The 14,972-nt window shown below is 40.2% G+C and overlaps 1 protein-coding gene across 1 annotated transcript in view; it reads left to right on the forward strand.

Moving 5' to 3' along the window:
- STK33 (serine/threonine kinase 33) overlaps positions 1-11,790 on the forward strand; it is a 53,037-nt gene extending 41,247 nt beyond the window's left edge. The window contains exon 12 of the mRNA XM_023754595.1: positions 11,361-11,790. Coding sequence (XP_023610363.1) covers positions 11,361-11,573 — 213 coding nt within the window. The 3' untranslated portion in view covers positions 11,574-11,790. The remainder of the gene's footprint in view (positions 1-11,360) is intronic.
- Positions 11,791-14,972: the final 3,182 nt, after the last annotated feature.

The raw sequence follows: 14,972 nt of genomic DNA on the forward strand, positions 1-14,972 counted from the left end.
GACCATTGCTTCTTTAACATTAGGTCCTTAGTGATTTCTGATAAATAGTATAATACTTTCATTGTTTACTAAGCTTAGAAAGCAATTTAAGAGGAATGAATGTCTGCGATGAACATGCACCTCCCCCTAATCGCTGAGGGAGGAACCAGAAACTCTGGATGTGTTAGAAGTACTATGTGTGCGTTACAGAATCCTTGCTTCATAAAGGACATACTTCTTAGTTGTTAAATTATTTGTTGATTGCAGTCAAATATATTTGTTTAGTGAGAATGTTATCACCACCTTTACATATCATAAGAGATAGTACATGTAGCAGATACTTTACCTAGTCTAGGAAGTAGAAAGGATATAGTAGCTCTTCGAAGACAAGAAGTGTTTGAATTTAAAAAACATTGAAATCAAACAGTTGAGCTATTGTATATTGATATGTTTCTATGAGAAAAAAGTCAGGTTTTCTTCATATTTTAGTTAAGATAAAAATTTTCTCTTATTTACAAATTAAGTCTTGGCTCTCTGAGCCCATGTGAATCATGTGCAGGTTTGATAGTGCTTTCACAATTTTGCAACATTTTTGTTCTCCAATATTAAAGCATTACTATCTGGTATATATGCCCAAGCGCTGCACTTAACATATAATATTTAAAAGCACAAGCCCTGGATCTAGGCTGCCTGGATTCAGATCCTGGCTTTACCACCTACAAGCTTTATGACCTTGGGCAGGTCTCTAGGCCTCTGTTTTCTAATCTGTAAAATGGGATTAACGGCATCAACCAAGGACTAAATGAAATCTTGCATGTAACACTCTTGACATATGGTAAGCACAGATTAATGTAAAATTAATAAAATTTACTTTTATTATTATATTGCTAAAGAACTTGTGTATATTACTAAAATTTCATGATTTTTCCTGCCTGCTTCAAGGCTCCTTAGGGTATAGGTGTTGGCATAAACTAATGAGCACACTAAGAATAAGAAATACCATTTTCATAGGTGACAAGGTGATGCTTCCCACCTCATTTGCCCTCTGATTTTGGTAGGGTCTCTAGGGTATTGTGGTAGATTGCATTATTTTTCCCAATTATTTAATCCCTCCCTGTGAGGGATTATACATTCACAACCCTTGCCATATGACTTTGCAGCTCTCCCTATCATAGTAGATCAAGGAAATGTTGGTCTAAGCTATATGACTCACTTTGGCTAATGGCATATTAAGAGGTGTGATGTAAGCAGAGACCTTAAAATTGTTTGCATGATTGAGCTTGAATTTCTGCCACCTGCATAAAAAGATATGCCTTCGGGGAGCCCAAGTTCTCGGAATCATGAAAATTTGCAGGGCAGACCTGAACCAAACACAAAGCCTGAAGTCTAGCCTAGCACAACCAAGCCCTAGAGCTAAATGAGAAAGATTAACGTTTATTGTTATAAAATTCTGAAACTTTTATAGTGTTTCTAATGTAGTTGTGCAGAAAAGAGTTAACATAGCAGGCCTAAACTTCTGTCTTGGAAAGGTTTGCTTGCAAGCCTGGCCCTTGGCTGCCTTCTGGGAACTTAGATTTGGGGATGGTTGCAACCATTGACTGATGAGAACGATTCATCGCGCCTAAACTGTTTGTACAGATAATATGCTTTCTGCTGAACGCCTGCTTTCTTTCTGGAAGCCTGGAATTCTGGCAGAGGCTGCCTCCATGACCAGCTTCTAGTAAGAACCCTGGGTGCTGAGAGAGCATCCCTGATTGGCAACATTTCACATGTGTTGTCACAGCCTGTTACTGGGGTAATTACATGCATCTTGTGTGGCTCCTGGAAGCAAATCCTTGGAAGCTTGACCTGGTTTCCATTGGATTCCACCTCAAGTGCCTTTTGCCTTTGCTAATTGTGCTTTACATCCTTTCACTGCAATACACCATAGCAGTGATACAACTACATGCTGAGTCCTGTGGTTGCTCCTAGTGAATCATGGGACTTGGGGGTGATCTTGGGAACCTCCCAAGTCCAGTAGCTGACTGCAGCAATAGCTGACTAACACAGATACAAATAATGGATTGTGCTAACATGAATCTTGACCTGTTGTTCTTTGATCTAATGCTGTTTGCCATGCCAGTTGCTAGTTTGGATTCATAGACTTCCATAAATAACAATGCTATTGTCCCTACTTTTACTCCCACTAGAACCTCCTGTGTAAGGGATTAGGTTTCACCACAGACTTAGAGCCAGACTTCCCTAATTAAAGGGATATATTAGTGAATCCTTTTAAATTATTTCCCTGATTTCCCAAGTCTGGCTTTTGCTTAATTCCCCTTAGGGACTATACCTGCTAGGATATGCTATGTATAGCTTTTCCCTGTGGAGAACCAATCATTAGGTTGGGTTATAACTAATACTACTTCAATTCAGATATATTAATTTGGGGCTTCATCTCTTTGCCTGCCTTTATGCTATAATTGTCACATGTATTACATCTACATCAAGCTTTAAACTCTACAAAACAATGTTTTAATTTTTGTTTTAAACAGTCATATATATTTCCAAGAAATTAAGAGGAGAAACTGTCCTATATTTACCCAGATATTTACTATTTCTGATGCTCTTCCTTTCTTAAAATCCAAGTTTTAATCTGGTATGATTTCATTTCAGCCTAATGAGCTTCCTTTGTATTTTTTGTATTGCATGTGTGCTAGTAATGAACTATCCTACTTTTATTTTATCTTAAAATGTCTTTATTTTATCTTAATTTTTGAAGGAGATTTTCTGTTTATAGAATTCTGTCTTGACATGTTTTGGGTCCACACTTTAAAGATGTTATTCTACTGCCTTATGGTTCCAGTTTCTCTGATAAGAAGTCATTGGTAATCTGGAATATTCTTTCCCTAAATATAATATGTTACTATTCTCTGAATGTTCTCAAGGTTTTCTCTTTGGTATTCAGCAGTTTGACAATGACATTTTTAGGCATGTTCTTCACATTTATTCTGCTTAGGGTTTGCTGAACTTCTTGAATCTGTAAATTTGTGACTTTGGGAAATTTGGCATTATAGTTTCTTAATTTTTTTTCTGAGACTCTAATTACATGTTAGACCATTTGATATTGTTCTATTGGTCATTAAGGCATATTTACTTTTTTAATCTCTTCTTTAAATTGGGTATATTTTATTGATCTTTATTCAGTTATCTCCATTTTCCTATTAAACCTATCTTGTGATAGGCTTAATACTTAATTTCATGTGTTACATTTTATTCTAAAATTTCCACTTGGTCTACTGAGACCTCCTTTATTCATTAAATAATATTTTCCTTAACATTACTTGTAATAGTTATGACAACTGTTTTAAAAATTCTTGTTTGCTAATTTCAACATCTTGGTCATCTCAGGGTCTGTCTCTGTTAATTGTTATTTCTGTTGAGTAACTTTGAATTGTATCCTGGACAATGGAAATGTTATAAGCTTAGGTGAGTTAATGTATCTTCGGCTGGGCAGAATTTAGGATGCCCCTTCTCTGGCTATCCTTTCAGGGATTCTTTCATTACATTCTGGTGTCTGTGGTTGCTTTGAATATTATTCTCTAATTATTTAGACCAGAGGGGAAAAATATAAACATTTACAGTTTGGGGCAGTGATGGGGAGAGGGGAAAAACACATTGTCATCAAAGGAGCAACATTTGACATATCAACAGAAATAATAGAAGCCAGGAGACAATGGAATGACTTCATTAAAATGCTAAAAACAAAACAATAAAACCTGCCAACTTGGAATTTTTCATTTAATGATAATTGCCTTCAAAATAAAGATAAAATAAAAATGTTTTCAGGTATGTCAAAGATGAAAGAATTTGTTAACAGCATTTTTCACTGTGAGATACTAAAAGAGAGATTTCAAGGTAAAAGAAAATGATCCCAGATGGAAATACTGAACTGCAGGAACATATGAAAGGTATTGGCAAGAGTACATATATGGATAAATATAGAATAATGTTGACTTTTACACAATAACAATAAGCTCTGGCTGGTGTTTTCAGTGGTTAGAGTGCCAGCCCAGGTACCACAGGGTCGCAGATTTGATTCCCAGTCAAGGGCACGTACCTGGGTTGCAGGTTCAATCCCTAGCCCCAGTTGGAGCCTGTGCAGGAGGCAATGGATCGATGTCTCTTTCTCTTTCACTCTCTCTCTCTCTCTCTCTCTCTCTCTCTCTCTCTCTCTCTCTCCCTCCCTCCCTCCACCCCCCTCCCTTCCTTCCACTCTCAATGGAAAAAATATCCTCGGGTGAGGATTAACAACAACAACAAAAACAATAGCAATAATAATAACTTTCGTTTCAATAAGCTAGAAAAAGAATAGCAAATTAAGTACTCTCCCAACAAAGCTAGAAGGAAAGAATGATTTCAAAAGGAGGATATTGTGAATGACTTAATGTCTGTATATTGGAATATTTATATGAAATGGTCAAATTCCTTTTTAAAACATCAAAACAGATACAAATATAAAAAATCTAAGTAATTCTATATTTATTTTTAAAATTGAATCTATAATTAAGAACATTCCATAAATGAAAACTCCAATCCAAAATTATTTTACTGGTTAATTCTTCCAAATATTTAAAGAAGAAAGAAGAAAAAGCTTGTTACACAAACTCTTGAGAGTATTTCTCAACACATTTAAAAGGCAAAACATGAATCTTTGACATTATTACATTAATACCAACATGACAGGGGTATTATAAGAAAATACAATTATTAGTCAATATCTCTCAAAAATATAGATGCTAAAGTCCCAAACGCAATATTGCAAACTGAATCCAGAAATAAATAACAAAGGTAATGCATCATGATCAAGTGTACAGTATATTCCAGGAGTGCATGTTTGGATTAACAGCCAAGAATCAAACAATGTGATTCATCATATGAAGGGGTAAAGGGGAAAAGTCATATAATTTTTTTCATTAATTTTGAAAAAAGCATTTGATAAAATTCAACAATCAAACATGAGGAAAACACTCAGCAGAGTAGGAGCAGATGGGAACTTCTTTTACATATTAAGATATATTTACCCCCCCCCCAAAAAAAGACTTCTAAAGCTAGTATTATTTTTAATGGTTTAATGTTGAACACTTTCCTACTGAAGATAAGAGAAAGGCAAAGATGTTCTTTTTAAATTTCTTTTAAACAAGCTAGAGGTCTTGGCCAATACACCAAGGGAAATAAAAGAAATAAAATTATGTAGATTAAAAAGGAAGAATCTCTATTTTTAGATTACATAGAAAATCTTGAGGTATCTACAAAAAAATGAACTAAATAGGTTGCAGGATGGAAGATCTGTATACAAAAATCAATTGTATTGCTATATACTAGCATGACATTGGAAAACCGAAATTTAAAATACCATTTAAAATATTATTGCAAAACATAAAATTCTTTACTGATAAATCTAACAAAATATGTGTAAGATATTTATATTAAAACTGCAGCATATTGCTGAATGAAATGGAAGAATATTGAAATATATGGAGAGATATACCATGTCCATCAGTTGGAAGATCTGATACTATTAAGATGTTTATTTTCCCCAAATTGTAGCTTTAAAGCAATTCTGAATTGAAATCTAGGGCTTTTGCTTTTCTGTTAGAAATAAATTAATAGGATTATTCTAAAATGTATTTGGAAATACATAAGACCTAGAACACCTAATAGAACCTGAAAACAACAAAGTTGGAGAACTTATATGACCTGACTTCAACATTTATTGTATAGCTACAGTAATCCATACAGTGTGGTATTGGTGTAAGAATAGACAAATAAATAGAGCAAGCAATAAAACAAAATCGAGAGTCTAGAAATTGATCCACACTTATGTAGTTAATTGATTATTGACAGAGATCTTAAAGGCATTCAGTGAGGAAAGGGTAGTTTTCAATAAATGGTACTGGAATAGTAGGATATTTATATGGAAAAATTAATTTGACACCCTCAGCTTACACTATACACAAAAGTTAATTTGAAATAGGTAATAAACCTAAATCCAAAAGTTAAACTGTAAACCTCCTAAGAGAATATCATCCATTCAGAGAGTAGTCAGATACTTAGAACAGAGAAAGCACTTTTAAAAATGAACTTCATCAAAAGTAAACACATTTGTTCATCTAAAAGATTTTAAGAAAAGGAATAGGCAAGACACAGACAGGGTGGAAGTATTTGCAAAAAGTACATCTGACAACGGACTTGTATCCAGAATATGGAAACAATTCCTAAAACTCAATAATAAGGCAACCCAACTGTAGGCATAAAACCCGAACAGACACTTCAGATAGGGAGATATACAAATAGTCCATAAGCATATGAAAAATGTACAAGATCATTAGTCATCAAGAAAATGCAAATTATATCAGGAAAAGCCACAATAATATAACACTACACTCTATAGAATTTAAACTTAAATTGTCAAATTTAAAAAGACTGGAAAGTCCAAATTTTAGCAAATATTGGAGCAACTGGAACTTTTCTGTCTTGCTGGTAGGAATGCAAAATGGTATAGTTCCTTTGGAATACAGTTGGGCAATTATTTATAACTAGAATCCCGGTGCACAAAAATTTGTGCACTGGCAGGGGGTGGTCCCTCAGCCCAACCTGTGCCCTCTCACAGTCTGGGACCCCTGGGGAGATAACCACCTGCTGGCTTAGGCCCGCTCCCCTGGTGGCAGATGGCACGCCCGATCCCGCGGTGTCTGCCCGGTCTCCCCTGGTTGCAGATGGCAGGCCTGGATCCCAAGCTGGGGCGGGCGGTGGCTCAGGATCACGCTGCTGCCCACCCAGCCCACCCCGCCCCACACACGGCAGGCCCGGATCCCGCACTGGGGCAGGTGGAGGTTCGGAATCGTGCTGCCGCCCGCCCTGGGCCGCACACAGCAGGCCAGGATCTCGAGCTGGGGAGGCCAGCGACTAGGAATCATGCTGCCACCAGCCCCAGGCGGGGCGGTGCAGTGGGATTTGCCTGCAGTATGCAAATTAGCTGCCATCTTTGTTGATGGTTAATTTGCATATCACACTGATTAGCCAATGGGAGGCATAGCAAAAGGTACGGTCAATTACCATGTTTGATAGGAAGTTAAGCATTTACTCACCATTAACCCAGCAATCCCAAATGTAAGTTTGAAAAGGATTTTTAGAATATGTTTATAGCAGCTTTATATATAAACAGCCACAAACCGGAAACAACCCAAGTATCCATTAATAGAAGAATGGATAAACAAATTGTGATATATCCATATAATAAAATATTAATTGTCAATAAAAATACTAATTCATGGATGAATCTCAAAAACATGATATACTACCATGGGAATCTATAATTATCTTAATAAAATTTTTAATTAAAAACATGAAGCTAAAGAAGTCAGATGCAAAAGAGTACATGCTGTATGTTATTTCATTTATATGAAGTTTTAGAAAAGACATAGTAATTTTTGTTGAGAAATATCAGAACACTTGTAGCCCCAGGATGGAAGGGAGTTGACTAGGATGTGGCACTCGGAAACTTTCTGGGAAGTTTTTCTACTTCTTGATTGGCATGCTGGTTCTACATTGTTAAAACGCATAAAACTGTACACTTGAAGTTTGTACATTCTATGTGTAAATTCTACTCTAATAAGAAAAGAGAGATGTTTACATCTCTCTCTAATTTGCAAGTTAGATTTTATTTTCATTACCTACATGTAAGACCCAGCTCTTTATGTGGGAAGCCTTATATTAGAAATCTATATATTTGGAAGTCAATTTCTCTTCTTCCCTTCTCTCCTTTGTTTTCCCCCCTTCCTTCTTCCTTCTGAAAGCCATAGGAGTGTAAGAGAAAGTGGGTGACCATTGCAAGCAAAGGTGTAACTGAACACTTGTATCAGAATGTTCTGTCACTTGGACCTTGTGCAGGCCTATAATTTGAATGTGTGACTCTAGAAATGGTTGCTATGGTGATAAACCACTTTACTTAAATAGCATATATTTTACTCAAAATTCAGAGAAATGGTAACCGTTTCTGGTAATCATGCACTGGTATTAGCTTTCAGGGATGTGCCTAGAGCTTACACGTTTCACATCCATTATCATCAGATGAGTTCATCAGGTTAAAGTTATGCCAGTGAATAATGAACTATGTATACTTAGCCCAGTTTTCTTGTTACATATCTCCCCTTGACACATGCTGCCCCCTTTTCAAGATGAGTAATGTGAGCTGGAGAAATCAGGCCCAGGGTGCTGAATTTCTAAAAGATGGAACGGAAGGGAACCTTGTAAGGTTATCTTTTCCCTCATTCTGCCTGGTAGGACTGACTGTTCTTACAGTCCTGAATGGTTAGACTGTCAAGGTGAGGAACAATAGAAATGCCACTTAGGGCAGCCCCCTGTGTAATCCTCCCACTGCAGCGCTCAGAGATGCTGTCCAGCTCGTGCTGAAATCCTCCCCCTTCTTCATTTTATAGATTGTGATTATATAGATCCTCCAGTTCTTTATATGTTTAGACTGAAGGACTCTCTTTTAAAGAATCCTCCACCTGTTAATCATATTAGTAGCCTGTCTGTAAACTTTCTTGGTCTCTCTATTCTGTTCAAGCTGGTTGCAGCGTTTCAGGTATGAATTCTTCACAATTTTACATAAGGATAGAAGGATTATTTTTTCTTCGATTTCGAAGATGCTCTCTGATGACAGCCAGGTTTTCTTGGCCACTGTGCAGTACCTTCAGAGAATGGTCTATACTGATTTTTAGATCCTCTTTCTTGGATTGATAATGTTGGCCAACAGCCTCATAATGATCATTTAGAGTCTTTCTCCCGAAACTAAATATTGAAGTTCCTCTCCCATCTTTCTCCCCTTTGTACAATCTTATGGGAGCACATCGCCTTCTGTTTGCCTTTCATGACCTGCAAGATCTTAGCAACTCCTGTATACAGCCTTGGCAGTTTCACTTGTCATTTCTCTATTACTCACAAAACTTTTAGATCGTATCAGTGGCAGCATAGATCTCTGAGGAATTCCGTCGAGTATGAGAAAAGAAAAAGAGAAACCTAAAATTTAGATATCTATAATCTAAAATCTGTATCCCTGAAAAATTAAGACTTGTTCGTGTTTCTAGAGAAAAGACTGGAAGCTAGAATTCGCCTTGGCTATTTATGTTCCAAGGAGATGAGAGACTTGGCTCCTGGTGAAGGAAGGTTAAGCTCTGCCTGAAGGGCCGTGTGAGGGCCAGCCTGCGTCCATGTTTTGTTGGCATCAGAGAACAGTTTCATTGAGGGGAAATTTAAGAGGGGAAACTCAGTCTTTAGGAAAGCTCTTAGGATCCTGCTTCCTAAACTTAATGCCACTGCAAATTAGCAAAGAGAAATGGCAAAGTATGCACACGTATAATATTTGACAGGATGCACCCATATACACAGAAGCTTGTAAGCATTTACATTTGCATAAAGATAACTAGATTTGCACTGATGTAACCAGGGAGCAAAGGAACACGCATTGTGTATGTTTCTGTGCAGCCAGTTTTAGGCCGACTTAGGAGCTCAATTAAAATATGGTTGACATGTTAGTTTTAACATGCACTAAATACCAGACGGAAAACAAATAAGAAAACAGGCACTCATATGGTGCTGGTTAAAAGCATTAGTTTAATGACTGAAGTACATTAATTAACAAACGGAAGCGTAAAGAATAGGAATATGAATGCATTCAAAAGAAACGGACTGAGTGTCTCTTCCTGTTCTCTATTGGTTGTGGTGGACAGGCTGACAAACATTTCCTCAATGACTTGGATGGTCACTCAAGTGGTGGAAATGTCAAAAGAGAGAGGGTTACACTTAGATTCACCTTTTAATAGGATTTGTATGTCAAGTGAATTAAATTTTTATGAATTGAAATTTCCAGGATAGGTTTCATGTCTTCGGGACCAGGACTGTACTAGACAAAGCTACTTACCTTCAACCAGATACTAGAACATCTGGGTGTTGTCCTCTCAGCCTATTGCCGAGAGCGGGGGAGTTTTCAGTGAGAGGAGGGATACAACCTATAGGACTGAAGGCTAATGCACTTTAAGTATTTCCTATTTCTTTAAAGACTTCACAGAGAAGCAGCCCAGAAATTTTCTTGGAGAAAAAACATCTATGAAGAAAAGGACCTGTTTACATTTCCAAATTTATACAAATTAATTTTCCCATGAACAGGAGTTAGCAGGCAGTGTTGCAGAGTCACACATGAGTAGTGCTCTGAAGAGGCACAGGTTTGAGGGCTCTGCAATAAGCAAACACCAGGTACATTTTCTCTTTCCTAAAATGCAGGCACCAAAGATTGTTAATGACCCGTAGCTTCGCTGCAGCCCTGGGAGGCCATTTACTCATTGGCAAGTGCTCCCAGTGTGTATAGAACATGGTCACGTGAGTCACAGGAGCCTGATCAGAGAAACACCAGGTTTATTTGTTTTGTGTGACGTGTAATCTGTGCTTTGAAAATTGCTAGCCTGATTATTAACTCGTGTGTCCGCTAACTTTCAGTTAACCAGAGAACTAAACTTACGCCCTTCCCTGGATCATTCTGTGTATACGAGAGCCTGTTGTATCGTAGCCCATGTCTCCTCACCATCCTGCTGTGTAGGCCCCCTGAGACATTCTCTGCTCCTTTAGAACTCTGTGCTCTGCTCCATTTAATTAGAAGTGACCACTTTAAAAATGGGTCTAAGGTCAAAATAGACTCTGCTTCCCTCCTGACAAGACTAGAGGCCGTTTTCTCTAAGGTGGGGTGAGGTGACCTAAGAAGGTACAATTGCCTCTTAAAACCGGTTCTACTTGTTTCATGCTTTGAAGCTATGATGTACTTTCCCGGCCACCACCTCATTCATTCTCATAATAAACCCAGGTAGTAAGTGTGAAAATGAGGCATCAAGGCTCCAAGAGGTCTACAGGCGGTGTGACGGGTTGGAGGCCAGTACCTGGAATCAATGCCGAGGATGAGCGGGGCCTAGGCAGCAGTGTTGTACCCAGGTCGGAAAGAGCAGTCATGGTGGGCTTGCCAGGTACCCACACAAATGCCGCAGCTGGCCCAGTACAGCCGTCCAAGCGGACTTCCCTGTGCAAAGGTTCCCAGAAACTTACTTTTGTGTCGTGTGGCAGAGGATCTGAAACTGCACCTTGAGTTTGCGCTACACCAAACACTAAACAATCCGCTTTCTTGAAGGTGCTAACGGAGCTTTCTCTGGCAATTTCACAATGTGTTTAGTTCCTATGTCACGTCTGGTCAGTATTCAGCTTGCAAGTCCGGGACAGTTCTGTAGTTCCTTGCTTCTTTGAATTGATGAATGTTGCTTTGTGTCTGAAAATTAACCCAGGCCTTTTATTTCTAGCCCACCGCTCATAAAAAGAAATTTCCGGTGAAAAGTAAGAAGGAAAATGCGGACAGCTCGGACATGGGCAATTCAAATCCCACCCCTTACAGACCCCCTCCAGCTGGAGTCAAGGGAGAACTAGAGAAATCCTCTGTGCCTTCAAACCAAGGAGCAACAACCAAATACTCTACGAAGCCCATTGCCCTGCCTAGAACCAAAAAGAAACCCTAAGGCTCCCTCCAACGCTGAACAGAACAAAGACAGAGCTGCTCTTTCTAGTGCTAAAATGAGGAGATAGGAGGTGAAAAGGACAGCTCTCTGTGATCGTTTAGCCTTGAGCCCTGCAGTGTGTGTGCACCAGTTTAGAATCCAAGCCAGTTACCTCCAAGCAGGTGGTGGTGAAGGACAGCCACCAGCAGGCTTGAGGGCGGGGCTGGGGCTGAAATCAAAGGCAAGGTGTTTTCCAGGTTTGTTTAGAGGAGCAGATGCCCTCAGAGCAAGGCTGTGGGCATACTTGCTCACTTTCACTTCACATTCTTAGATTTCAGCGCAGTTATCTACAGGGAAAATGAGAACCAAGTGTGGTAACGGAGGTCCCTAACGGTTATGTGCACTTTGCACTGAAGACTTTGTTAGGAAATTACTAATAAACTTACCAAAGGCATCACAGCAGAAGTGCTCCGGCCATTCACGTGTGTTCTTGTGATCGTAGGTCGCTATAGATTGTATAAGACAACTTAATTTAAATGTAGAAAAATAGGAGATTTTGTAACTGCTTGCCATTAACTTGCTGCTAAATTCCCAATGTATTGATTGAATCAATAAAAAAACAGATGTTACCCGTGTACATTAATTTTTATGTTAAGAAGTGAATATCTTAAGGTCCCCTAAACCCCTATGCAAATTATGAGCTTGGCCCGCTGCTGCAAGGGGAGGTACACATCTTTGGGGAAAGTCATGAGGCTGGATACAGGGGGAAATACATCATTATTCTTTGTATCATGGGTTTCTTTTTCCACCTGGGCAGATAATTTTGCCATTTTAGGTCAAACTGAGTGAGTGGGTGCCTCACTTGGCCTTCCAAATAAATTCTAAAGAAACAATTTGCATTGGCTTTTACCTTTATAAAGCAGTAACCTAGTTTCCTTCCATTCCCCCTCCCCAGCAGGATTGTCATTTAGGCCTCCAGAATGACCCATATCTGGCCAGCTGAGCATGTACTAGTTGCATATAAATCCCCTCAGTGGCTAAAGGGAGTAGATGTGCTTCTTGCCATTAATTTAGAAGATGCTGTTGTGCTTCTGAATGAGCCAAAGATAACCCTGACCTCTGTTGCCCTTGGCTGAGTAGTTCTGCCACTATTTTCCTAGTGCCTTGATGTGCTTGCCCTGGGGGCATCTGACAGCTTGAGCTTTATCTAGTCTAAATGGTCTAGACTTAAAACTGGAGTTGTCTTAGCTTCTTCAAGGTCTTTCTCCCTTACCGATGGTTACTTTGAGTCCTGTCAGGAGCCCATAGCCATCTCTTGAGCGTTGAGCCTTCTCTCCAGGTTGAGTGAGCCAGTCTTTGAGGAGCATGGCTGCCTACCTGCCGAGAAGCCGGCCTCCGTAGGTGGTTTCCCTTCCCTTCCAGTGCTCCTGTTGGCAGGGGGGTTGCTGGCTGCTGGCCTCCTTGCAGAAAAGGCACCCGGGACAGCGGCTTTGATTCTGTCCCTCCACTGGGCTTGCAAATGGAACATCCCCTGTTTGCAAAATGCTCTTAACTTTTATAGCATGACACAGTCTTTTGTATCATGGAGCAGGATATTCTGTTGTTAAATTGAGTGCTATCCAAATTTCTATCCACATTTCTCTTTGGTCTTAAATGAGGGATTCCACTCAGTAAGCTTGAGCAGAGGTCCAAACTGAGCATGAAGTGAAAGATGAAGTCATTTTATACCTAATTAGTGTGTCTGTACCCTTTCCCACCCCAGCACCAGGCCAGGCCAGCTGTCCTTCTACCAAAAAGAGGCGTTCGTTTAGCTCTCCCCTGTCTAGGCCTTCATTTTATTTATGTAGACTCCTTGTGATAGAAACTTAGCTCGCTTTTTCTAAAGGGAATTTTTATATTATTTTTATTTATTTACTTGCGTGGAACACACCTGGGCCAGGCCATGTCTGAGCTTTAGTCCCCCGGCTGTTGTACCTCTTTAATATCTGGGGATGTATTGCTTTGCTTTCTTCATCTGCTTTCCTGGCTGTGAAAAAATAGTTCTGTTTCGGATTGGTTTTCAGTGACCGCATGGCAACTCTAAGGCATTGACAGCAATCACTGTGACATCTGTGCCCTCAGCATGGAGGGCTGGGCTTTGCCATGACCCAGAGGGACACTCTCTCTAGGACAGCACAGCACAGCACAGCACGGGTGTTATTTCCAAGGAATGCAAATGCTGATCAACATCTGACTTAAAAATTACAGACAAGTCAAGGCAAGAGGCCCATGATAACGGAGATGCATGCGGGGGAGGCGTTCAGTGACAACAGAAGATGATATCAGAGAAGGGCTTACATCAAAGAAGAAAGGAAAACGGGGAGGGTGGGGTGAAAAGAAAACAGAGTGTGTGCAATTAATGAGAACACTGATTGGATGACAGCACATGGCTTTGCCGAGCCCGGAAGCAGGAGCCAGAGGAGGGGGGCATGGTTCCCGGTGATGGAACTGGCCCCTCCGTGCCCGGCACAGGAGCACACCCGGAGGAAGACGGGCCGGAGAACAGAGACCCAGGGAAACGGGCGCTGAGAAAGGCCGTGGTTTTAAGAGTTGGCCATGGAAGAGCCCTTACATGTTGAAGAGTGTTATGTGGTTTTGAGAGGAGGGAAGGAGAAAAAATATCAAACATGTTGTGCTTGTCACTGAAATGCTTTGTTTAAATAATTAAATAATTTGATTTGTCTCCAAAATATAAGTTCCAGGTTAGACAAATCAAAAGCAGCAAGTCTTGAAAATGAAGCTTTTTAAATCCTGGCCCTACTGTTGGAATGGAGAATAAAGGCTTTGTTCAAACATGCATTCCCAGCTGTAGGCCCGGCTCTGAGATCGGCCAGGAAAGTCGTGTCCTCACGGCTGCATTTGGCTGGAGACTGAGGAGCCGTGGCCTCTGGGAAGTGACCCTGGGCTGGATATTGTCCATCTGCCTCCGCAGAGCCACTCTGCCCTGCTCTGTCCCTGCCGCCCAGAGAGGCTGATCGTAGGACCTCCAGCAACAGGCTCCCTCGGCCGCTGGGTTTGTTGGGATTTGGTCAGTGGGAGACAGCAACAGGGGACCTGAGGGCTGAGAGTCGGGTCCAGTCATTGGTTCCCCCAGCACCTTTGTACTCAGCTGTCGGAACTCACTGCATTTTCCTTCTGTCTCCCAGTTGTGTCCCCTGCCCCTTTAGACCAAGACCAGGGTTATAACCTTGGGGTGCTGTGTCTGTCCCTGTGGGTTTCCCTAACCTCTCAGTACTTTTATAAATAGCCTCTTGGTTAAACTTTCAACCAGCCCATTTGAGTGTACCATCTGTCTCCCCCTGGGACCCGGAGTGATCCAGACCCTTTGCTCATCAGTTCAGCATTGCTCTTGACCTGGGCCACTTTGGTCAGTGGTTGCCA

The sequence above is a fragment of the Myotis lucifugus genome, unplaced genomic scaffold (genome assembly GCF_000147115.1).
Source record: "Myotis lucifugus unplaced genomic scaffold, Myoluc2.0 scaffold_61, whole genome shotgun sequence".
Lineage (NCBI taxonomy): Eukaryota > Metazoa > Chordata > Mammalia > Chiroptera > Vespertilionidae > Myotis > Myotis lucifugus.